General features: G+C 39.3%; 2 protein-coding genes across 2 annotated transcripts in view; both read left to right on the plus strand.

The window, feature by feature from the left end:
- Nucleotides 1–18,721, plus strand: part of FAM184A (family with sequence similarity 184 member A) — an 87,432-nt gene extending 68,711 nt beyond the window's left edge. Inside the window, exons 12-18 of the mRNA XM_063124734.1 lie at nt 1,452–1,579; nt 3,475–3,659; nt 5,582–5,728; nt 11,962–12,079; nt 13,783–13,887; nt 16,616–16,815; nt 18,360–18,721. Of these exons, the coding sequence (XP_062980804.1) occupies nt 1,452–1,579; nt 3,475–3,659; nt 5,582–5,728; nt 11,962–12,079; nt 13,783–13,887; nt 16,616–16,815; nt 18,360–18,441 (965 nt within the window). The 3' untranslated portion in view covers nt 18,442–18,721. The remainder of the gene's footprint in view (nt 1–1,451; nt 1,580–3,474; nt 3,660–5,581; nt 5,729–11,961; nt 12,080–13,782; nt 13,888–16,615; nt 16,816–18,359) is intronic.
- Nucleotides 18,722–24,474: 5,753 nt separating this feature from the next.
- Nucleotides 24,475–25,541, plus strand: part of MCM9 (minichromosome maintenance 9 homologous recombination repair factor) — a 44,456-nt gene continuing 43,389 nt past the window's right edge. The window contains exon 1 of the mRNA XM_063125732.1: nt 24,475–24,480. The gene's annotated coding sequence lies outside the window, so the exon portion shown is untranslated. The remainder of the gene's footprint in view (nt 24,481–25,541) is intronic.

Here is a 25,541-nt window from a genome sequence, read left to right on the forward strand (position 1 = left end):
GCTATGATAAATAAACATTTTATAACCACTATGGTGAAGTCTGAATCACATCTTATGATTTCATATCCCCTGTTCATATTAATTCTTCTGTTGTTGTTTATGTGCCGAGCGAAGGAACTTGGAAATACAAACTTTCCCATAATTGCTTTGAACAGATGTGTTTTGCTACCCCTATTCTTGGGTATTGCCTCCCCCCCCCATCTTTCATTATCCGAGCCTTTTCTACAATTTTAGACTTGTGCCTATCACCCATTTACTATCAGTCAACAATCACTCCTTCTATTAGCAAACTCAGTGCCCCCATGCCAACAGAAACTGAACCAAAACGGGCCCACTGGGAAACAAGAAAAGTGGTATCAGTATAATTAATTAATAACTCATGAAGCATACTGCTCAAAAAAGATTTATTGAATTGTGTGTGGCATATTAATACAGTGTAATTATACACATACGGTGGTGTGTGTCGGTGGGGTGGGGAGTAAAAAACAAAACAAATTTCTTCCCCCAATTCCTGGAGAAGCAGGGGAAACATGGTTAATGTCAAGACAGCAAAGAGCAAAACAGAAATGACACATAACTTGACTCACTCATGTTTAAGTTGAAACTCATGGATACTGGAAGAGTAGATGTTGATAAGATGAAACTGAAGACTAACTCAAATGCAATACCTTGCAGATGCAATGTTGCTAAAGGAGTGATATGCCTTTTAAAGTAAATGAAAATGTACACTTTTCTTCCTTTCATATAGAACCCCCACTAGCTTCATTCCAGAATCAATATTGCTATAGACTCCTCCCCCATGAGAATTGTGTGTCCCTGTACAAACCACTTTACTGGTGCTTATGTTTTCAAAGGGCTGTATCAGCCTTTCCCTGCTTGTGTGGTACATAAAAAAGCACATAAATGATTGAAAAACTTTAAAGGATCACAAAAAATAATATAGGCATGGAAGGGAAAAGCTGTGTTGCTTTTTATAAATATCACAGGTGATACATATGCAGCTACATTCCATGAAGTACTGACAAGAAATCGCTCACATTTTTCTAACAATAAAACAATGCTGATTGTCAAGAAAATGTTGTATGTATTTAGATTGCCCACAACAAACTAAAGCAGACCTGGAAAGGTCCTAATTCTGCAAGCTTTCTAATGCTTAATTTGCATTTTGGCACCTTTTTATTAAATATTATTATGTTTTAATAAAAAGGTGCCAAAATGCAAATTAAGCATTTCCTTTTATTGATTGTATGACAATACTTAATATTTTCCAACTGAAGGTTGGAAAATAACAGGAAAATACATTTGTTAAAACAGATTTGCTAAAAGCTAGGATTTTAGGCATTTCGCAAAGTAATGAATGTATGCATATAGGGGTTGTGGTGGTTTTTTTTACTATTTGTAGAGCTGTTTTTTTTTAAAAATCAAAAAAACTGTGTATTTGTATCTCCCAGCGTCTTTGCGCTCAGAACTAAATCATCAACATGCTGCAGCAATTGATCAGCTACGGCATAGTCACCAACAAGAACTAGCAGCTGCTAAAATGGAGCTTGAAAGAAGCATAGAGCTCAGCAGGCACCAGGTACGTTTCTTCTGTATTAGCCAAAATAGTTAATTAGGGCACAGAATATTTGTTCTTACTAAGTAAAAAATATAACCTCTCTAGTATACCTTTTAATACATAACTAACTTTTCAAAGGTACTAGCTTCATGCTTTTTGCCATTTATTCCATCTTCCAATTTCACAGGGTGAGTGTCAATGCTTAAAATGGCCTAAGCCTAGGAGGTAGGTATCAGCATGCTCAGGGGAACCCAGAGGCATGGAAAAACTGCTCTGTGGCTACTTCCCTGCATTCTGAACAAGGCTCAATCTGGAAGAATGCTCCCATAGACCTCGAGTAATAACACTCAAGAAACCAAGTGGGCAGGGATGGAGCTGAGCAAGAAGACAGGACATGGAGGAGAGAGACAATGGATATATGGAAGAGAGGGAGAGAGGGAAAGAAAGAAAACAGAGAGAGCAAGCAAGCAAGCAGAGAGAGCACAGCAGGGAAGCAGCAGCAAGACACAGAATCAGGCTCAGCAGGGGAGGAATAGGTGACTGGAATTGGCCCTATGCCAGACAGAGTAGAACCACCCCCACAACATTTTGTTGCAGGTCCTAGTGTAGAGTCACCGCTGTGCATTCTTGACAGCTTGGGTTTTATTCTAGAGTTCTGTGTTTCTGATGCTGTAGCAGTCATTAAATGTAATTCTAATCTTATTCAGACAATAATTACAAATTTATTGAGTTTACTTTTAAACGTTTAAAATACAAAGATAATTTTATGAGCTAATTAAGTTACACAAAAAATAACTTTAAAAAGAGACAGGCTGCTTTGTTACTAAAGCACCTTTCCCCAAACTGATGCCCTGTGAATGTTTTGGACCACAATGCCTAGCATTCCTCACCATTGGCCATTCTGCCTGAAGCTGATGGGAGCTGAAGTCCAAAATATCTGGAGGGCATCATGTTGAGGAAGACTATCTTAAATAAACAGACTGACCTTAGATCTGTAAAGAGCACTAAAAAATGTATTGCTTATTTTTCTACTTTTCCCAAACTTTTTTTGAAAAATAAAAACATCTCTATGCTTGGATCCAGTGAATAGAACTTCACTCGCAGGATGCTCCCATAGTAAAAGGAGTGGATGTGATATTTTCCTTTCCCCCTGCATCTCTCTGAAAATCTGTTCTTGGGGTTGGGGAATCCTCCAGAATAGTGTGGGAGGGAGAGAGCACAAGTGGTCATAATGGCAATAGGAAAAAATCTCCTCCTGCCCACCCCTTCCTTGTGCCAGTGGGAGCCTCTTTTGAATTCAAGACCTTTCCAAGCCTGGATCCAAGCCATTATATCAAGACATTCCAAGTGGCTTAATATGGTCAAATGCAAGGTAGGCGAGGTTTTATACTAGTGGTAGAGACCACCTAACCTTACAGAAATATAGCAGGTGAGTCAGGATGATCCCCAGTACCTTCCCTGGATCCTCTCTATATTAAGGTTTTGCATGTGCGCTTCCCTCATGCTATTGGGGGACTTCCCTGGCAATAGAGGGTAGTATCTGGTAGTAGCTCTGGGCTTGCAAAGGGCTTGGGAATTGTGTTGTCTGAGAAGAAGCAAATACAGCTTTGTTAAGCCCAATTGCATTTCCATAATCATTGTTCAGCCTTCCCTTTAGTGCCAAAATGCCATATTTGATTTGTTGCAGAGAAAAGGAAGAGCGGTAAAGGGAGGGAACAACCATTGGTCCCCCTAATTACCTATAAATTCCTACTTGTAATCTTTCTAAATTTAATCTGAACTATTAACTAGTGAGTAGAAATATAAAAGCAGGCAAGTGTAGTTTGTTTATTCAAATAGAGGCAAGCGTGCTGCATAAGTGTTATAAAGTGTTGTTTACTTTAGAGTGTTATAAAGTGTTGATACTTGCTTAACAGGAAAAAGAATTTGTGTGCCGGATATCAGATCTCCAGGATGAAGTGAGGCATCGAGACCACCATATATCTGAATTGGATAAGGAGATACTTTCACTGCATGAGAACATAAGTGCACTGACCAAGGAACTGGAGTTCAAAGGGAAGGAGGTTCTTAGAATACGTAGTGAATCTAACCAACATATTAGGTATGAATATTTGTGATACAAGGTAACATGTTCTAATTAAGCAGCCTAAAACTATCAAAGAACAATACTTGGTTTTTTGAGACTTATGTAGAATATTTTAGGCAGTCAGATTCAAACTGCTGAACCTATATAAATCCATTTCATGTCAGTTGATTGAACCATACAGTTTAATTTTTGGACTGTCACATGACATTGCAAATTGCACAATGTAGACTCTAGCTATTGGTAAGGTATACTCTTAACTAACTCTTTGCAAAATCATGGAAGACAGGTGAAGTGCCGGACGACTGGAGGAGGGCTAATGTCCCTATCTTCAAAAAGAAGGCACCTGGGAACTATAGGCCAGTAAATCTGACATCCACCCCCTGGGAAATTTTTGGAGCAGATTATAAAGAAGTCAATCTGTAAGCACCTTGAAGTGATTACTGGAAGCCAGCATGGATTTGTCAAGTACAAATCCTGCCAGACTAATCTGATCTCATTCTTTGATCAGGTAACCTCCCTTGTGGACTGTGGGAATGCTGTGGACATAATATATCTTGACTTCAGCAAAGCTTTTGACAAAGTACCACATGCCATTCTGATCAGCAAACTAGTTAAAAGTGGGCTAGATAGAAGATCTATTAGGATCCACAGTTGGCTACAGAATCGGACTCAAAGAGTGTTTAATCAATGGTACCTTCTCAAACTGTGGGGAGGTAACAAACAGGGTACCGCAAGGTGCAGTCCTGGGCTGAGTGCTCTTCAACATTTTTATTAATGACTTGGATGAGGAGGTGCAGGGAACGCTTATCAAATTTGCAGATGACACAAAATTGGGTGGGATAACTAATACCTTGGAAGACAGAAGCAAACTTCAAAGTGATCTTGATAGGCTGGAGCGCTGGGCTGAAAACAACAGGATGAAATTTAATAGGGATAAATGCCAAGTTCTACACCTAGGAAAAAGAAACCAAGTGCACAGTTACAAGATGGGAGACACTTGGCTCAGCAATACTACAAGCGAGAAGGATCTTGGAATTGTTGTAGATCACAAGCTGAATATGAGGCAACACTGTGATGTGTCTGGGGAAAAAAGCAAATGCTATTTTGGGATGCATTAATAGAAGTATAGTTTCCAAATCGCACAAAGTACTGGTTCCCCTCTATTCAGCACTGGTTAGGCCTGATCTTGAGTACTGCATCCAGTTCTGAGTACCACACTTCAAGAAGGATGCAGACAAGCTGGAGGAAATTCAGAGGAGGGCAAGAAGTAAGATAAGCGGTCTGGAAACAAAGCTCTATGAGGAGAGACTGAAAGAACTGGGCATGTTTAGCCTTGAGAAGAGAAGGCTGAAGGTAGACATGATAGCACTCTTCAAATACTTGATAGGTTGTCAGACAGGATCTCTTCTCAGTCATCCCAGAGTGCAGGACACGGACTAATGGGCTCAAGTTACAGGAAGCCAAATTCCAGCTAGTCATCAGGAAAAACTTTCTGACTGCTAGAGCAGTACGACAATGGAACCAATTACATAGGGAGGTCGTGGGCTCTCCCACACTAGAGGCATTCAAGAGGCAGCTGGACAGCCATCTGTCAGGTATGCTTTGAGATGGATTCCTGCATTGAGAAGGGGATTGGACTCGATGGCCTTGTAACCCCCTTCCGACTCTACTAGTCTATGATTCTAATTTGTGTTAATTAAAATACCGTTAAGTGTACTTTGTTTACATTTCAATGTTTATTTATAAAGCATTAAAGGAGATGATGTTTTAGTGAAATAAGCTAGAAGGTTAGAGAATCATAAATAGTAGAATTAGATATTATAGTACTTATCAGTGATACTGTGCGCAAAAGGCTTTACAAACATGGCAAGAAGTCAAGATGAACAAAGCTGACTGATGTAAGAATAACTTTTTTTAACATAAAATAAATTAAACAGGCTGCATGAACAAGATTTAAACAAGAAACATGAGAAAGAGCTGGATGTCATGACAGCAGACCACATCAGAGAGAAACAAAGCATGCTGGCAGATTTTAATAAGACCCAGGAACTGCTCAAGGAAATTAATTCAGCTTTGCAAGTTTCGTAAGTTTTATTACATTAAACAATTTCATATGTGGGCTGCATTTAAGTGGAGTGATCTATAATTTACTCAATAAATTATGACTGATATTGGAGAGGCATACATATGTAGTAGCACTTTTGAATGAGAAGCCTAAGCCTGACTTACTTGGTGTATCTACTAATTTTGAAAACATTTAAACCTACAGTGAATACAGAATTGAACCCACAGGAAACAAAAATATAAGATGCCCAACTCTTAGCATATTGGAAGGGTTAAGAGGTCAGAGTTTTTAAAAAAATGTTAACAAAATTTAAAATGATAGTAATAAACAAGCACAGTTTGGGAACGACCAGAACTCTTGGTAAACAAACTTAATTTTATTAAAACCTTACCAAGGTTTCACGTTACCATGTGATCCAGAAGGCTCCTCTTTAAAACGTGAAAACTTTATCTTCATTTTTCCATGCTATAACTCATGAATTGTTTAACAAAAAAGTTACAGTACTCATTTTCAGAAATTTTATTTATTTACTTTTTATATTCCACCCTTCAGCAGTTTTCACTGTGTTTTATAAAAACAAGATAGAATATACAAATAAAATATAAGAACAATACATTAAGAGAGAAAAATACACACAGTGCAATTCTGTTCATGTCCACTTAGAAGTAAGCCCTATTTACTTCAATGGACCTACTCCTGGGTACATCTGTATAGGTCTACAAGCTTTTAGAAGTCTGGGAGACAAAGTTGACACCAGGCAGGCCTCCCTGGGGAGGAAATTTCATAAAAAGGGCGCCACAACTGACAAGCTTCTCTAAGCATATTACCAATGGAGCAACAGCTAGGCAAAATATGGAGGTGTTTTGTAAGCCTTGAAGATTGTTTACAATGGGCTGCTTCATGTGATCAAAACAAGCCACCCTGGCATCTTGTGAGACATGGTATGTACAGGGCACGATTAGCATAATCACTACTCAGCCGCTGCTTACTGTGTCATCTGAATATAGACAACATGGCTTGCTGTAGGGTAAAACGGTCCTCACAATAACCCTACAACAGCCCATGGGGTATTTGAGGGTTGTTTAATCCTCCAACAGGCCATGCTGCCTGGATCGGACAACATGACAATCCACTGCCAGGCACATGCCACAGCTCACATTAAGCCACCATGGCTTGATTAAGCCATAGTAGCTTGTTTTGGTTGTGCAAACTGATCCATTGAAAACTGTGTTGGATTGAATTTCTTTGGTTGCACCATCCTCATGGTCTCTTTCATGTCAGTTATCCTTATCTCTGTCTCTGTCTTGTCTTCTTGTTTTCTTTGTCCTGCAGGGCAGTGAAAGGGGAGAAAAAGAACGTTTTTGGTAGAAAGTTTACATTTCTCCAGTCAATTCTTTATTATTTTTGCATAAATATATATTCAAGCTTTCAGTACAAACTTATAAAAATGTTTGGAAGAATAGTTTAGTGATAGGTAAACTACTTTGCATACTTGAATGCTCTTCTAGATTAAAAAAAATCACTGAATGTAGAAAACCAACATATCTCGGAAACAGCTATGATTAGATTTCTTATCTCTGACATGCTTATTTTCTCTGTGCATTGTACAGCTCAGCAAATTTTATTGCATTAGTTAATTGCTTTTGTAGACCAGTTCTATTTGTAGCAAATAAGTAAACACACAGATCTGGCCTAAGCACAATTCCAATGAGCAAGAAAAATAGAAGAGATCTAAAAAAGCTGATGTGGTTGCACAAAAAGCTTAGTAAGGAGTTGAAAATAAAAAAGGACATATTTAAGAAATAGAAGGAAGGACAGGTCACCAAGGACAAGTACAGATGAATAGCTCAGACTTGTAGGGATGGTGTCAAGAAAGCTAAAGCTCAGAATGAGCTGTAACTAGTAAGGGATGCTAAGAGCAACAAAAACAGCTTTTAAAGGTATGGATGAAGGAAGCTGTAGGCCTGCTGCTCTGTAAGGATGGTGAAATATTAATAGGTAAAAAACAGAAGGGAGAACTGCTAAACTCCTTTGTTGCCTCTGTCTTCTTCCAAAGGGGGAACCTCACATAAGTAGTTATCAAGTGGCAACATTGCACTATCAATTTTTCCTGTGGGAAAAAGTGGGCGCTCTCTTTAAGCACCTCCTGAAGGACAGGAGGGACTTGACAACCCACTTTGGTGTCAATAAGATTTCAATCTTGGTACCAAGAATCCACTCAGTTCTGAGGTGGTCTCAAGGAACTGAAGGAATAGGTAGGATGTATGCATGGGGATGGTGGGGAAGATTCCTGCCAAAAATGCCTCAGCTATAGACATTTCCCAAATGGGGCTCCGAGCAGGTGCAGAGCCCATATGTGTGAACACCCAAATGACCATTTGAAGAACTACAGTTGCAGGTAAACAACCTGTCTATGTGGGATACCTGGTTTTGCAGTAGTAAACGTGAAAAGGATCTCAGGATTATAGTCAGTCACAAGCTGACTATGACATAGCTGGATTTCTTGCATCAAGCAGGGAGGTAGACTAGATAGCCTATAATTCCCCCTCCAACTCTAGGATATTATATGTGACCTCAAATATGCAGACATCAGGTAATCACAGAAGTGAAGCAAGCCCACCAGGGAGGGTGGACCAGGCAGGCCAAATCACAGTCCCTCACCATGCCTATACTATCTTTGGAAAGACTGTAGAAACGCACATGGTTATATTACTGCCACATTGACTTGATTTTAATGTTCTCCTATCTTCAATCCCCCTGGATATAATAGCATCTCCCTCTCACCCAAAACCCCTACCTACTTTCCAGTGGAGCAGGAAATTTTCTAGCGCTCTATTTTTCTGTGGAAAATGTTCCATTTCACACATTCATTAGCAACAATGAATGGATGCCGATAGCAAATACTAAGGGCCTGTTCAGACCACACACTAAGCTGAACAGTGAGCGTGTTTAAACTGTGGTTCTGTAGCCACCATGGTTAGGAATGGTTCACACGACATGCTAAGCCACAATGTTTAGCCCCAAACACTTAAACATCATGGTTTAGCATGTTGTCTGAACAGGGCCAATATTAGCCAAATTTGGCAGTTTTACAGTTGTAATTAATGTTTTCAGGTGATTATCCCAAGCAAGTACATGAGAGAATGCATGTCAATAATATACATACATTGTCGTTACCAATAAGTAACGACAGCAAAACTGAAAGTGCCCCAACAATAGTAGTGGAAGAGAACTGAAATAGATGAGTGGTTGTTAGCATATCATGCACAGTCCTTTGGGTGGCTAACATTAATTAGTACAGCCTTCCCCATCCTGATACCAAGCATTCCAATAAAAAAAATCTACATAATATAAATCACATTAATGTGCTTTAATTCCCCCCCTCAAATATTTCACGCCAAATACTTGTGGTGTATGGAGACAAAAAAATTAACATGTTTTTTTTTTAGCTTTGTTGTTTACTAAACACAAGTAAAATAAACATGCAAAACTAAAGCATCAGAAAATCTGATGCAAGCTGAAAATGTTCCGAAGAAAATTACCCAATGAAAATTAGCCATAGAAAATTTTTCCAATTCTAATTTTTTGGGGGGTAAAATCCATGTCACTGCTCTTCTCCTACACTGTCCTTAACACAGCATTTCATTAGGATATTTTCATGTATGTTACTAAAGGCCAGGGGTGACTAATATGCGGCATACCAAGCCCATTTGTGCAGCCACTCCTGTCGCTGCCATGCTGCCAAAACCACCTCCTGATTCTGCTGAGAAAGAAGGCATGCCGGAGGTGCGTGCTGTTTCCCAGCAGACTCACTGTTTCTGAAGAGAAACAGGGCACCCTTGTTTACTTGCACAATTTCTGGGATTCCAGCACCGTGGCCACTTCCACTAGTGGAATGTGGCTCCCTAGTGGTCTCAGAGAGGGCCAGTACCACCATTCCCAGCCCTTTGAGGTTTCCCAGCCCTGTTCTGAACGTTTTTATACTCTTTTTGTTCACATGTTTATGTTCAGATTCAGGAAGGATAGCTTGTTAGTTCTGTACTACCTTTAAAGACTAACAAATACATTATGGCATGAGCTTTTGTGGATAAAGCACATGCCATTCAACAAGTCATAAAAATGGAAATGGAGCATAACATTTGTTCCATATGTTTCTGCCTACCACTTTGTTCCATATGTTTCTGCCTACCAAATAAGTTGCACCAATTCCATTTATTAGACTACTCTCCTGCCTGAAGTAATCTTGATATTTTTAGTAGCTTGTTGAAGAAGCTCTTACTATCAGAGAGAGAAAAATTGTCCTTGGAAAAATGACCAAATAGGAATATTTTGAAGCTGTCAGAGTTATGAAATCAGAGCTATGTCACCCTTTTCAACTTTGCACACAAGCTGACTAACAGCAGTTAGCCAGGGGATATCTTCTCAGTGCTTGGACTGAATAAACTCTTGTTCATCAGCTGTCATTCATCTGAGCCTAAAGCTTAGGTAGTAATGTATGATCAAAGTCAATTATCTACTTTTGTAGAAATGTTCCTTTGAAACAGTAAGTTACGTATGGTCCAAGTTCCTTTATGAAGGGCAGTTTGGTCTGGCTAACTACCTGATTCAATGGTTTGGGAAATGTATTTTTCCTACCTTTAATTCCACAGCCTTTCCTGAAAGTCCCAAGGAGCATTCTAGATTCTTGAAGAAAGTATTTTCTAGACACAATTGATGATGATAGCTTAGGGTAGGTTCACAGCCCAGTCATGGAAGCTTTAGCTCACTCCTATGTCCCGTCCCCCCAACAATGCCTAGGCCATGTGTGAACTGCCCCTTCGGTTTATGATTATCTAAAAATTAATATTATGAACCTGATTGCCGCTGTTCAAGGATGTGGAACTTTTCATTAATCAATTATTTATTACTTGGTTTATACACCACCTTTAGGTCACAGTTGTCCCTTAAAGATGGTGTAAAAGATTTCATAAAATACAGTAGCAGTTAAAAGAGCAACAGCAATTAATAAATAGACTGAAATAAAAATGTTTTAAATTGTTTCTTTAAAGTTTCCAAAGATGAATACTTTTATATTTCCTGGGGGACAGAGTTCCATGTAAATACACAGACACCGCGGAAAAATCCCTGTCCCTGGTAGCCATTAGCCAAATATCTCTTATAGATAGGCCAGAAAGCAATGCCTCAGTGGTTGACAGTAAAGCCTGGGCAGGTTTGTATGGGTGCAAGTGGTCCTTCAGATAATGTGGTTCTAAAGTATTAAGGTCTTTAGAAGCCAAACTCAGCATGTTAAATTGGGTCCAGAAACAAACAGACACCCAGTGCAACTAGTACAGAATTTGTGTAATATTTTCTGAACACTTGCTGTTGTATTCTGTATTAATTATAGTTTCTGAACCACTTGTAAATGCAGGCCCACATAGAGTACATTGCAGTAATCTAGTTGGATGTAACCAGAGCATGTTACAGAGACAAGGTCCACTTTCTCTAGATAAGGCCACAGCTGAGGTTGGTAAAAAGTGATGAGGTTGCCATTGATGTCACCTGTGCCTCCATTGAGAGCATGGGATACAGAAGCACCTTCAGACTGCATACCTGATTCTTCAGGGGAGTGCAACCCCATCTAAGACAAGGTGCACACCTCCATCCAGATCAGCAGATTCGCAAGACCTCCATTTTGTCTGGATTTAGCTTCACTTTGTTCACCATCATCCACCCCAAAACTGCCTCCACATACCTGTTCAAAACTTGAAAAATGATTAAATACCAAATAGCAATCTGTAGTTGTATTCAGAAGTTACTAACCTTTCTACAAAGACAAGGCTTTATTTTCCAGGGTTTTCTATACATCTGTTCTGTAAATTGGTGTACTTATTTCCATTCTCTCCTTTAATGCTTCTTCACTCTCTGTGTAAAACCTTTTCATAGTTTTCTTGTCTTAATTGCTATTTTATGTTGTGATGTTTATACTACTTGTGCTAAATTGTTTCTCAGCCATTACTTTGATACTGTCTTACACATCATCTGATTTATTTTAGTTTTATTTATTGTAACTCTACTGTCACTTCCAAATGACAGATGGAAATCAGCAAGCTCAAAAAGCTATTTCCTTTACTGTAGCTGACAATGGAAGAGACCTACTTGTATGTAGAAGCTTATATTCCTTAATTGAGTTGGTTTGTATGATTTTTGGGGATTGCATTTGAAATTGGAGCTATTATTAATCCATGGGTGATGTTTTTGTCTCCTATAAAGTTTAGAAGAAATGGAAGAAAAATATCAGAACAGAGAATCAAGACCAGAAGACTTGCAGCTTATTGCAGAATTGAAAGACCTGATTGCTGAGAGGGATCAGCTGATAAAGAAACTGATTGTAAGACAGCATAGAACTCTTTTGTTATGAGCATGCCAAAAGCTAATAATCCTTTTCTAATCTTCTAAAAAAAATAAAGCCCTGTCAAAGGAGACTTAAAAGTTACAAAATCAATAGACAGTAGTAATTCTACAAATCACATACCTCTGAAGAAGAAGAAAAAAGTAACTTTGAATTATTTTTTAACTCAGTTACATAAACTATAGGTATTCCAGTTAACCTTTAATCTCCTTTTGTATTCTTAAAGAACAATGGCTCAATTTTTAAAAATTGTTTTCCTGGTCCTAGCCATGAAATAATTCATTCCTTAAAATAGTTAAATTTTGTTCTGTCTCTGCAATCCACAAGCCACTTAAAAAAGAGCGCTTGCATTGAACTTGATACCCCAAATCACACACTTTTACACTGTAGATCATACTCAATCCCAAATGAATTTAAAGAAGGGGGCTACTGTTTTACCACTCTGTAAACATCTACACTACAAATACAAATGTGACTCATTTGGAGTAAAAGATAACTTTTGTTAATGTTGAAATAATTTTCATGCATTCCCTAAAAAAAAATTAAAGTTTCCAGTGCTGCCATCAGAATTTGGGGGGCCACGAAAAAGGATCCCCAGTGGGCTTCCATAAGATGGAAATAGTGGGGAGTGCGAAATGAGAATTTTATTATGGTACCTCTGAACTTCTTGGGTGTTCTGTATAATATGAGAGTGGCAGTGCTGTTGGGAGTGATGAGCCCTGGCGATTGCCCATCCTCACCACCTTCTTAAGCTGGCTTCTGAGACGCCAATTCCTCTGAGTCTATTATGTCACTGTGATTGGGTTAGGACAATGCGATAACCAATGGTGGTTTAAATAGTCGACAGTTGGTTATTTAAACCACCATGGATTATCATGTGGAGTTTTTTAGCCAACGGTTGGTTATTTGGCCAAAATAACCAATGCAAATAACCAACACTGTGCAGAGTTGGCTATTTGGATCATGTTGTGTGGTTATTTCATTTGCCACCGTTGGTTATTTCGTCAGCCACTGAGTCTCAAGACAAGACTGGTCAAAGTGGCGGTGGCTGCTCTAGTCCAGCCGGCAAGATAGTTTTTCAACAACAATGGCTGATGGGATACTAGCGGGAGGACTGAAGCAGGGAGAGAGGGTGGGGGATGAGTGAGTCAACTCAGCTTGGTCTGACAGGCAACTCAACAGTGATCCTAATCCATATCACAGTTGATTAGTATCATGTCCTGTGGAGAGTACCCCCTTAATAAACAACTGTTTATTACCTCACCATTGACTATCGTGTTGTGCAGACCCAGCGTATAACTGCTGATATGGTTTGCTAGACTTTTGATACTAGCACAAGGTCACAGTTGGTGACAGAAAATCAGGAACCTCTTACAGCCCCGTTGTGGGGGCTTCTCCGCTGGTGGTTTTCGCTTTCTGTGGCAGAGAGTAACATGATCTGCTAAGGTGCAATACAGCAAAGTGGATTGGGACAAAAGATGTTTAGAAAATTAGGAAAGGCAATATAACCACATGCACAACTATCAATGAAATAAGAGACTAAGTGAAAATGTCCATGGTATGGGACAAAGTTGGATTGCTGTACTGCGCTTGATATTCCAAGACACCTGATGTAGAAATATAATTGTGAATTATTGAATATGCTTGAAACAATATGAACTTTTATTTTTGTTCTTTATTAGGATGACAAAAAATTCTATCAACTGGAACTAGTCAATAGAGAGACTAACTTCAACAAAGTGTTTAATGCAAGTCCTAATGTTGGTGTTATTAACCCTCTAGTGAAGGTAGGTATCATAGCTTTACTGTTAAACAGGGGGGAAGTGATTGCTGATATTACACAAAAAGAAAGGTGCAATAATAGCCAAACGGGGGTAGGGGGGATATCCAAACTCCTAAAGACAGCTGTACAGGTGGATATATATGCCCATCAGTGTCGATACAGTGAGTTTTTTTTTTAAAGTGAAATGTTCATGTTTTCATCACTGCCATACTTTGAGTTGTGATGTTTTTGTATGTAGTGCATTGTAATTAGTGTTAAAAATTGTTTAAACATTAAGCTCAGAAGCTCTATGCACTGTGTATATTAGGGTCAGATACTATTTTATTTGTTTAATGGACTATATCATATTAGCTGTTGTCTTTTAGAGTGTTTGATTTTATATTTGTTTTTACAGAAACTTTTCCCTTGATAAAGAATTTCCTTGCAATGCATTGGGAATCTTATCCAAATGTGTAGCTGTCTTTTTGGTTTGCGATTTCCAATATTCCCTTTGAAAATCAAGCTTTGCAGAAGGTCCAGTTGAACAGTCACTCACATTCTAATTATATGCAGTGATGAGCCATCAAATGTTTTTCTAGAGCTTGTTAAAGTTAATTTCAGATAAGATGTTTGTCCCATTACTGCAGGCCTCTGAGGGTTCTTTTCTCCTACACATGGTTAGGGTTGAATCCAGGTTTGCCTGGACACTCCCGTAGGTGGAAGGAAAGGGAGGCAAGTTTCATCGATTCACCTTTCCTCCTGCAACCCTCTATGTCTTTTGAAAATCTGCTCCAAAGGGTTGGGGACCCTCTACAACAAGAACATAAGAAGAGCCATGCTGGATCAGACAAAAGACTTGTCTAGTCCAACAAGCAGGATACGAATGCTACAGCACCCTCCCACTCAGGTTTCCCAGCAACTAGTATTCACAGGCATACTGCCTCTGATTCTGGAGGTAATATACAGCCATGATTACTACTAGCCTCTCAACAGGTTGGGAGGTGGCACTGGGGACTGCAGGGGGATGGAAAAATCAGCAACAATTGCCTCCTCTCCTATTCACCAGCCGGAGTCTCCACTGGAGCCCTTTCCATTTGCAGACAGACAAGTCTCAATTCAACCCATTGTCTTTTTTGCAATTTGATCAGTTAGGCCCTTTCCAGATGTCAATTCCATTGTGCATGGAATATGCAGCCATTATTAAGTTGTTACATGGGATCCAAATGTCTTTTCCCTAGCTATCATGCCTGTTATGATAAATGGTTTGTGCTAAAATATTATCAGCAACCTCACCAGTTCATATGTATTTCAAGTACCGTATTTCTTCGATTCTAAGACACACTTTTTTCCCCATATAAACATCTCTAAAAACGGGGTGCGTCTTAGAATCGCAGGTGCGATTATTATTATTAGAATCAAAGCTTTTTTTCTGTTGGTGGTGCTGAAATTAGTGTGCGTCTTACAATCGAAGAAATACGGTAGTAAAAGTTTTTCACTCTATTAGATGGCAGACATGAATCTTTATTAGTCTGCCATCTAGTGGAAGGAAATATCATTTTTTACTTTCTGGCAAAAGGCTAGAATAATACTCCTTTAGTCATGCACTTTTTACAAAGAATCTAGATGACAGTGCTTCCAGTCTCCTAGCATTGTCAGTCAATGATGTTTGCTGTAATCTAAAAAAATTCAATGTTTTGGCCTACAGTTCCTATCATCCCCCACCATTTGCTATGCTGGCTGGTATGCTGGCTAGTGGGTGGTTCCAGATGAGGCATTTGTGCTGCAATCACTCAAACATGGAATCCAAATTATGTTTTCTTCCATTTGTAACCATTCCATGTTTTCCCACTGTTACTTTTGTCTTTTTTCCTTACAAAAAGGAAATGTTATGGAGGAAAAGATGGAATAAGATACACAATGCTTTTTGATTGGAAATGCTAGGAGCCTTTCATCTGGAAGCACAGAGAGGCTCAATTCATATGATTCTCACAGCTATTTTTTGAGGGAGAAGAATCTCACAAACTGGGCTCCGTGATCAGGAGACTGTTTCTGCACATGTAGAAGAAAGCAATTCATACCACTCCACCACCAAGCTTTCAGTGATCTTGGCTGAATGCATGAAGATTGGAACCAATAGGGTAACCCTTGCTACACTCTCTTCAATGAATTTAAGATTACATTTGTCATAAGAATTTGTAATCCAGAGAAATAATATAGATGAAAATGAAGATTTTAAACAGATTATATACTTCCATAGTTTTAATTTCATTTCCACTTTAATTTTCCCTTAGGAGTGAAATTTACTGGATCAGAAGGTTCTTTCTGTCTAGTTTTCTATTTAATTGTATCAGACTGGAGAAGTGGCTGAAATAATAGGGGGTGTTTTTTCCTCTCTCAGTGATATTCTCCTGTTATATTTGAACAGTTGGTACTGAATTAGCACCTATCATGTTAAGTGTTAACAGAAAGGCAGCTTCCGTTATTCTTCAAGAATAATCTGTGCTCAGACTAAATCTGCCAACATTATTTAAAGCTAAAATAGACACCTTAACATTGCAGTAAATGGGCTGAATCATTTAGCTTTCATATCCCTCCAGAGAAATGGTATAAATTCAGCGGAAGTAACACTGCAATAAATAAATGATCCCCCCAAACCTAACTTCCAGGTAAATCAAAGAAACATTTAAAAAATAGCACCCAGCAATTTCCTCACTTTTACAGGCCCTTCCTTACATTTGTTATTTTTAATGCAGCAAAAGAAGAAGAATGATAAATCAGCAAACAGGTTTGTGAGTGTCCCCAATCTAAGTGCTCTGGAATCTAGCGGAGTGGGCAATGGACATGCTAACCGCCTGGACCCTATTCCTAATTCACCCATCCACGATATTGAGTTCAACAGCAGCAGGCCACTTCCACAGCCAATACCACCCAAAGAGCCCAAGACGGTTTTGAGGTGAGCACTGCCTCACCAGTTTTTGTTTTTCCTAACCTAGAAAAAAATGGATTTCTTTTTTAGCTGAACCCCACCTGTCTTAAGAATGACAACACAGGAGTACAAATCTTACTTTGGAATTTTAATTTTCGCACTATATTTTAAACCTCTTTACAGTATCCCTTTTTTATTGTAAAACTTGTTGAAATGTGATTCCCCCTGCCTAATAAGTCTTGAACCCTTCTTTTCATTTTTTTAAGGAGCTAGACTATCAATAGGATTCATGTGTTTTCAATTGTTTACATTTATGAACAATTGTGTGAAAAGTATGTGTTATTACTAGCTGTTCTTTAAGAACATGTTACAATCCCCATATTAAAATTCAATATTGTGTAATAGTGGTTGTTACCTGACAAAACTGTTTACTGTGTTAGATAAATGTGTGGTGGTTTATTCCTTCCTTACTTCAGAAAAAAAAATCTTTTTTGAAAGCAAGCTTAGAATAAGTGCATGTTTTAGGTGTCATTTAATGCTATGCTTCAGCATTAAAATGCCCAATTTTAGCTTTGCTTTAACAAGTGGTGGAATGGGTTTTACTACCAGACAAAACAATTCTTCATATTCTGGAGAGAGTAAATCCCTTCTCCATCCTGCTTTTTCATTCATCTTCATTGCTACCTACAAAAGCTGGGGGCAGGGGATAGACTAGTAAGATTACAAAGTAACAGCATATTATTAATAAAGGCAAAGCTGAGTTCCTGTAACGTATAATGTTCCTTATTTTTCCCTATGCATGTGGTATGCATGTATACTCAGACGTCACTAACATGCATGTGCATGAAATCATGGATTGTGATGCTGGAGTTTCCATTGCAAATTATTTCGTGCCTTGTATTGCCCTCAGAACGGTAGGGATTATTTTCTTTGTTTTTCTAACCAAAGAATTTCATTTTTCTAAAGCATTAAAATTTATATAGAGATTACATCATACAGGTTTATTGGGAAATTATTTGTGGGTGAAAAGTGTGCTTGTTTTGCACTAAATTCCTTGTAATTATGTATTCAGCTCCATCTGCATGCAACTACAATAATTCAGTCGGAGTTACTTAAGATTTAAATTATGTAATTATTCAGTTATTGACTAGTCCTTGTTCAGCACGTCTTTAAGAATATGATGCTTGCATCATACTTCTGACAACTAGTGACCAGAAGAAAAGGATGCTAAAAGAGGATCTTCCAAAAACACTTTTACCCACAACACTTATTTTTAAAGAAAAGCAGCAACCCCATTCTTTTTTTTTCTTTTCTTTTTTTCCAAAAGTACTATTTTTCCACCCTGTCATGTGGCTTAGTGAGTTTGTCTGTGCTGCTGATGCTCTCCAATGGAGTGGATGATCAAAGGTAGAAAGGGGCATTAAACGGCATCCTGAGCTACTGAAATGTGGTACTTGAATTACAAACATTGATTGTGTGCTGTGAATCGGCTTCTCTGTGCTTTTTCCAGGCCTTTTGCACTTTCACTGTTGGTTGTGGGTTAAACCTGTCTTTTCTCTTTACGAATTTAGCCCTCCTCAGACTGAAGCTTCTCCAATGGCTTCACCAGATCCACAACGCCAGGAATGGTTTGCCCGTTACTTCACATTCTGAGAGATTATTTTTGTGTGTGGCACAGCGTGGTGTGGACTGTTCATAAGAGCATGACCTTAAAATAAACCCTTACGTGAACATGCTTTCCTGTAATATGTCAAACACTGTGAATGAGAAAGTATTTGTCTCTCTGATTTGAAAATGCACTGTATTTTATGTGATATTTGTTGGAATCACTTGACATGGTAATATAAACGTGCTTAACGACACTTATTTTTATTTAAAATGAAAAAGTATTTAAACTTTGTAATTACTGCATAATAAATTTTCATAGAAGAAACTTAAAGCTTCCCCTCTGCTTTTCCTATAAATATGTATTTTCTTTGGTTTCAGGAAAGGCTTTCCCCTCCTGTCTCCTTCCCCAAATGCAATCAATTGCATGGTTATTGTATATCAAAATAAACTGTCAACAGTTTTAAAAAAACAAACAGACTGTGGCAAGATGTTGAAATCCTGTTTTTATTGAGTTATCTTGTAGAACTGACTTTGAGAATTGTGTTTACTTTAAAAGTGTTGAAGAATGCAAAATAAATAAGTTTATAGTAGAATAGCTTGATGGCCTATAGAGGTGAGTGGTTTTAAGATCATAGTAAGAAAAATGGCATCCTTATTTCTTGTCTACAATTGATCTGCCCTCTAGTAATTATAATTACTATATTTTAATGTTGAATTTCATCAGATTTTTTTGTCATAAATGTTTTATAAATACCTACAAAGACAATGCTCTTTAGAATATCTGGGATACTACACTATGTAATGCTGTATAAATGAAGAATCATTTATGGAAATCTGCATTTTGAGGACATTTTCATCCTTTGGGCAAAACTCAGGCTTTACAAAAAAAAAAATCGTGCTAAACCAATTATGCATAATGAAGCATGTAAATTTTTCATTAGAGCTCCTGCATACTTAACTTACAAAGAAAGATGCTCCTTCTTCCATTATAAAATGGAAGCCAGGGACCACATGACCTTTTTCATATGGAGAGTGCCCGATTTTCCACTTTATTACACCTGTCTTACAGTTGTACAAGTTCTCTGGCAGAAAAGATGTAATACTCTGGCAAATCTGGTTTATATACTTTTGTTGATGCTGTTGCTGTTAATTCCAAGATTACCATAATGTAACCAACGCTGGTAATCTCAGGGAGAATTTTTTTCTTTGTTTTATGAATGTACTTTAAGACCTGATCTTTGTATCTTTAAGGGGGAGGGGGGAGATGGCTTGGTTATTTTAAATAAGATTTTTATCCTTAGATACAAAAGTATAGCTCTTCATTATTTCTGCTGAAGCCCTAAACTGCGTCTTCCCATTATGCAAAAGCATAATTAACCAATCAAAGGTACCGTCACTAGTTACAATAAGTTTTATATGTAGCATATGTATAAAATAATAATTTGTATGTTTTCATATAAAAATATAAAATATTCTAAATCAAAATTTTAAAAATGTATCTCCTGTAAACTCAGCCTGAAAGCTTCAATGGAAGCAGTGTTCTAACGCCGTCCTGCTAATCTAAAGCAGTACCTGGAAGATACTCTATGGTTGATGGATTTAACTGTGGGTATATGCAGCCTTTACATTAAAAGAAAGCCATATTGAATCAAAGTCAGATTTCTTGGCTGTTACCTAAAATAAAACACACTGGATGATTTTGCTATGATGTTCAGAAGTATTTGTTGTGTGGTGTTTTTTTTCCTTCTCTGAAGTTACTATATCATTTGATTAGAATAGGGCTAAGAGTGAGGGGGTTTGCATCTCATAGGTATAGCAATATTTAATGTCTACTTTAATTTTCTGATTCATGAAATGCTTTTAATTCTTTCTATTTTAATAAGTGTTATGTCAGTAGAATCTGTCTTCAAGCTGCAAAATTCCATAGTGAGAACAGGGAAAGAACCATCGCTTTCATTCCCATACTTGCATCTTCAATAATATTCTACTCTGGGAAACTTATACACATTATTTGAGGACTTGGGAAGGATTGTAACAACCAAGTATTACACTATTTGATGTAAAGTTCATGCCTACTAATTTTCATAGAATGTTTTGTTATTCTGTTAAAATAAGAGCCTGCATTGTTCAGTTATTCATTATGCCCTGTTGCACTGGTTTTATGCAGTGTTTTTCTTCCTCTTCCAAATCTCTTATGATTTAAGGTACCTTTTCCACATCAGTTGGACTAGTGAAGAACCCCTGCACATGTTACATAGAATCTTAGAGCGCACATCCAATGTACAGTTAATGCTGGTCTGGTTTGTTGGGCCTAGATAGTATGTCCTAGAATATACTCACACTTATTGATAGCATACCCTAGAATAGGGGTCACTAACCTTTTTGGCCTCTGGGCACATCTGGAAATTTAAGGAAGTATCATGAGCACCACCACAAAAAGCCTGCCATCAAGGGGGGCATGGCAAGATACAAAATGGCTGTTGTGTGGACAAAGGATAAGTAACCTGCCCAAGAAACTGAATACATGGCAGGGGTTGGGCCTGATGCCCAAATGCCAAACCACATATTTGACCCCACATAGCATATGTACAAAAATATTTGTTTCACAGAAGGCAAACCAATTAATTTCCCTAAATCGCTTCTAAATTTTTACAAATTTAATGTATTTCCCCCAAAATAAGATCACTTGCAAGTCAAATTTTCCTCGATTCATTACTCAGATCCATTCCTCTAGCTCAGTCCAGTCATTTCTCCTCTGCCAGTCAACTCAAATACAACCCAAATCTCATTCTCTGTCCACCCTGAAAGAGCCACCATTTGCATACACATTCTCACTCTCAGATCAGCCATCCACACATGCACTTTCTCACCCACAGACACACAGGCCTTAGCTAGACCTAAGGTTTATCCTGGGATCGTCCCTGCCTGCTCCCAGGATATCCTGTGTGTCATTTACATGAACAGGGATGACCCTGGGACAATCCCAGGATAAACCTTAGGTCTAGCTAAGGCCACACACTTCCTTTTCCTCACACACATCATCCATTAAGATGGTACAGCGACTGGAGGCAAACTGTGGTTTGCACTGTGTCCTGCCGCCCAGGGAGGTGATCAATTTGGGGGTAGCAGGGAGGACTCCACATTAGGAAAACCCATCCTGTTCCAGAGTGTGCCAAAAATTAGGAGCAATTTTTCAGAGGGGTACATGGTACTGTAGTTTGATGGAGTAGGTGGGAAGCTGTACAAGCAGAAGTCTGCTCATTTTGGTCCTACCCATAGTGACTAAACATATTACAAACTTGCGTTCACACGTAGTCTCTCAAACACAAGGCATGTGGAAGGATTGTTATTTTTCACCAATGTACATGTCTACAAGTGGGGAAAGGTGATTTTAAAAAAAAACTTTTAAGGATACATTTAAAATAAGTTTTAATATGTTTAATTTCTATTATCTTTCAATTTTCACTGCTCCAGAATCTGTTTAGATGTGCAGGATAAAAATGTTGTAAATAAATAGAGAAAAGAGCTGAGGTATATTTTTTTACTAGATGAGTTAAACATTTTCTCCTTATTATTCTGATTAGATAGGTATTTGATTATAATTTAGCTGAGGAATTACAAATGCAGTACCTGTTCACATGTGCAATTCCTCATCCAATTTGGGATATTGCATGTGAGCCTGCTTCTGTCTTGGTTTATACCTAGCTGGAATGGAGCACTCGAATTTGAGACAATATAACTGGCCTACAATGTGCCGATTTGTAAAACAAAACAAAGTTATGAATGAAATACCCCAAGTTATACATCCAATGGCCTGAAGCAGTATTTAAATCTTCTTTCAAATAAAAGATTTTCTTGGGGGAAGATGAATATATAATTCTTTTCTATTGCATTCACCATTTTCCATTGACTTAGAGCAGTGAAGTCATTTGCTTATTATATTCTATCTCCATATGTAAAAGGTACTTTATTTATATCAGTCTTATAGTCTCTCTTTCCTACCCACCCATCAGCTAAAAATAAGTGAATCAAAAATGAGTCAGTGGCAGTTTCAGGAAATGTAACACGGTTGTGAAAAAAATTCCAAAATTTTTATCATCTTTATTAAGGTCACAAAATATTATGCAAGTTTTCAGGTTCTTCAGAAATCTTAACCAAGCAAAGAGAAAACAAAGCAAGAGAGGGTGGAGATGGGGTGTGTGGAAGAAAAAAGTGGCTGATGTTGAAGCACTGTAATAGGGGTCCACAATACGCCTTTGCCTTGCAATTTCCCCCTCCCCTCTAGCCTTGTTACTTCTCTCCACCCCATCCCACCCCACCTCTTTAGATCACTTTTGACTAGTCAGGGCTTCATGGCAACCATTATGTGCTTAGCTACATCCACTATAGGAGCCATTTTGTGGTGGCACCCACAGCAGTTTCTCAAATTTCCAAATGTGCCCGCTGGTCCAATTAGGTTGGGCTTTTGCATTTAGCTTTCAAAATTTCATTTTGTGTGACTTGGGAGAACACTGAATTGTTCAGGGTGCCACATTGATTTTATGGGACTTCATTCACTGAGGACATACCCCATTCAACTGCTAGGTAAATCTACCCAATTTGGTATATACTGACCCCCCCTTTTTTTAAAAAAAAAAACCTACTACATAATGTAAAATTATTCCCAGCTTTGTTAATATAAAAACTTCTCTACTTGTTTTTCACCTACCAAGAAACCTGTATGTTTTGGATTAACTCTGTGGATTAACCATTGTTGATTTGGAGTCCTTGGTGCAACCTGAAACCAATACTGCTACTACTCAATGGCTATTAGTCTTGATAGCTGTATGCTATCTCCAAGATCAGAGGCAGTATGCAAGGGCAGCAGGAAGCTGCAGCACTCATGTCCTGCTTGTGGGTTTCTGGTGGACATCTGGATGCTGAACTCGATGGACCATTGGTCTGATCTAGCAGGACTTGTCTCATGTTTTTATGTTAAATGTCTGCAGCCTCTCCCACATTCAAGCAGAAGACTGACCAAATGCAGATTATATGGCTTCAGCATCCACCACATTTTCCCTTTGTTTTCCATCTACACAATGCAGTATTGACTTTCTTCGGCTTTCGTCTGGTCTGGTTGGCTCTCACACTCTTTTATGCCCTCTTCCCCCAAAACAGAAAGTAAATGAAACTTAACCAGGGAAGGAACCTTGACTGGAGAAATGAAACTACTCTTAGGGACACCCCCTCTCAACAGAAAACTCCAGGCCTGAGTTTATTACCTTGCCTCTGTAGGTCCCAAATTTTCACACATCCCAAATGATAGATGCTTGGTTGCTGACTGATTATCCAGTGATGAAAAGAACACTCTCCAAGTACTCCACTCCCTGCAATGCATTTCAGGACCAAGCCCTGGCGATGGACACAGGTTTGCAGCCTGGTATCTGGCTCCTTGCTACCCCCATTTTGAACTGAATGCACTACAGTAATTTCTCCATCAGTTCAAAAATCTGATAGACCACCCAGCGTATAATACATTCCCATTCTTTAGTTCATAAGAGGTTCTACATTGGGCCTTAAAAAAGGACAGCTCTAATGCAGGATTATTCCCACTTCTTGAAAACTGCAAGTCCAGTCCCATACAGTATCTCATTGTACAGTGAAATCCTAGGATATTTACTCAGAAAGAAATCCCAACAGGCCTTATCTCCATTGTAAATGTATGCAGTGCTAATACTCAAGAGCGGCTTACAACTGTTAAAACAACATCAAGAAAGCAGAACAGGCGGGCAGCTAATCTTCAGCGGGGTTGGCCTATCCGCCTTAATTGGGAGAGAAGGCGGAGACCGAGACGCGCCGCAAGCCGGCAGAACTCCCCCGCCCCTTGGCAGCGGCAAAGGCCGGAGGGGCGGGTCCGACTCTGCACTACACCGCACCGCTCTCCCAGCCCAGGTAAGCCCCGAGAGAGCCTCTCATCCGGTCTCCACCAGCTGCACAGCCGGAGGAGAGGAGTCAATTACCGCTGTTTCCTCTTCCTCCTCTGGGGTTAGTCCCTCCCGCTTGGCTTGCATTCGCCCGCCAGCTCTTAACTTCGTCCTGCGGACGGTATGTCGTATGACGCGGGTGAGAAATAATTTACTACCTTCGAGAGAACTCTCCTTCGCCTTGCATGTCGCCGGTGCGTTACTCCGCCGCCCACCCCACGGCTCCCCCACGACAGCGGGTTTGCTTTGCGTAGGCGCTTACAGGGTTACAGCCTCACTTATTCAGCCGCTCGCGGGCTGCCTCCCCGCCTGCTATCGCTTGGCCTTCTCTGACTGTTTGTGCTATGGCGCGCGCTGGCGACGTTTCGAGCAATCAAATCCCCGAGCTTTTGGCGCCATGAGCTCTTGGGGCGGGACCGGGAGGTTGGCTGGCTGGCCGGCTGTTAACTGCGAGTGCTACTACTGAGCGGGTGCTGCTGGGAGTTGTAGTCCCACTCCCAGCACATCTGGAAAGGATAGGTTGGAGAAGGCTATGCTCCGTTTTGGAGACAACGAAATACCGTCGTTCTCTGTAGCAGATGCAGCCACCGGACCTCTCCACCTACGTGGTGGTTTCATAGATCCCTAAGAACCTGGTGTTCTCCAGATGCTGGCTACTTACCGCTCCTTAAGAGCTGCATGGACTCTGTCATGCGCAACGGTGAGACTCCGCAGTTCGGAAATCCTAAGCACTGACACTCCCCACCAGCCAGCCTCGACGTGCCTGCTCCTTTCAGCAGGACTTAGTTGGGTCCCAACTTAGTATGTGAAGAGCACCTTTGAGCATGTACAGAGTTCCTTTTCCTCAACACTGGAGTCACTGTGCTAGACTTTTCTTTTTAATAGAAACTATTTTGGGAGGTGCGGTGTAGAAATAACAGTAATTAGATAAATATTAATAGAGAAGTGAGAACTTGGGCCATACAGCTTTATTCCATCTCTCTACCCCCTTATCTCTTTACCACAAATATTATAGGAATGGGAGCCTATTGTCTTCCTTAACAGCCTTAGGACAGTAGCTCAGTCCTAAGGCACCTGAAGTGTCTGGGGGGAAGCTATCAGGTGAGTTCCTGTACCACTCTATGGAAATCAGCCTATGAGCATTGGTCAAATTGCTATTGGAAGGCAGGTCAATTTTAATTT

This window comes from Elgaria multicarinata, chromosome 4 (assembly GCF_023053635.1).
Source record: "Elgaria multicarinata webbii isolate HBS135686 ecotype San Diego chromosome 4, rElgMul1.1.pri, whole genome shotgun sequence".
NCBI classification, from domain to species: domain Eukaryota; kingdom Metazoa; phylum Chordata; class Lepidosauria; order Squamata; family Anguidae; genus Elgaria; species Elgaria multicarinata.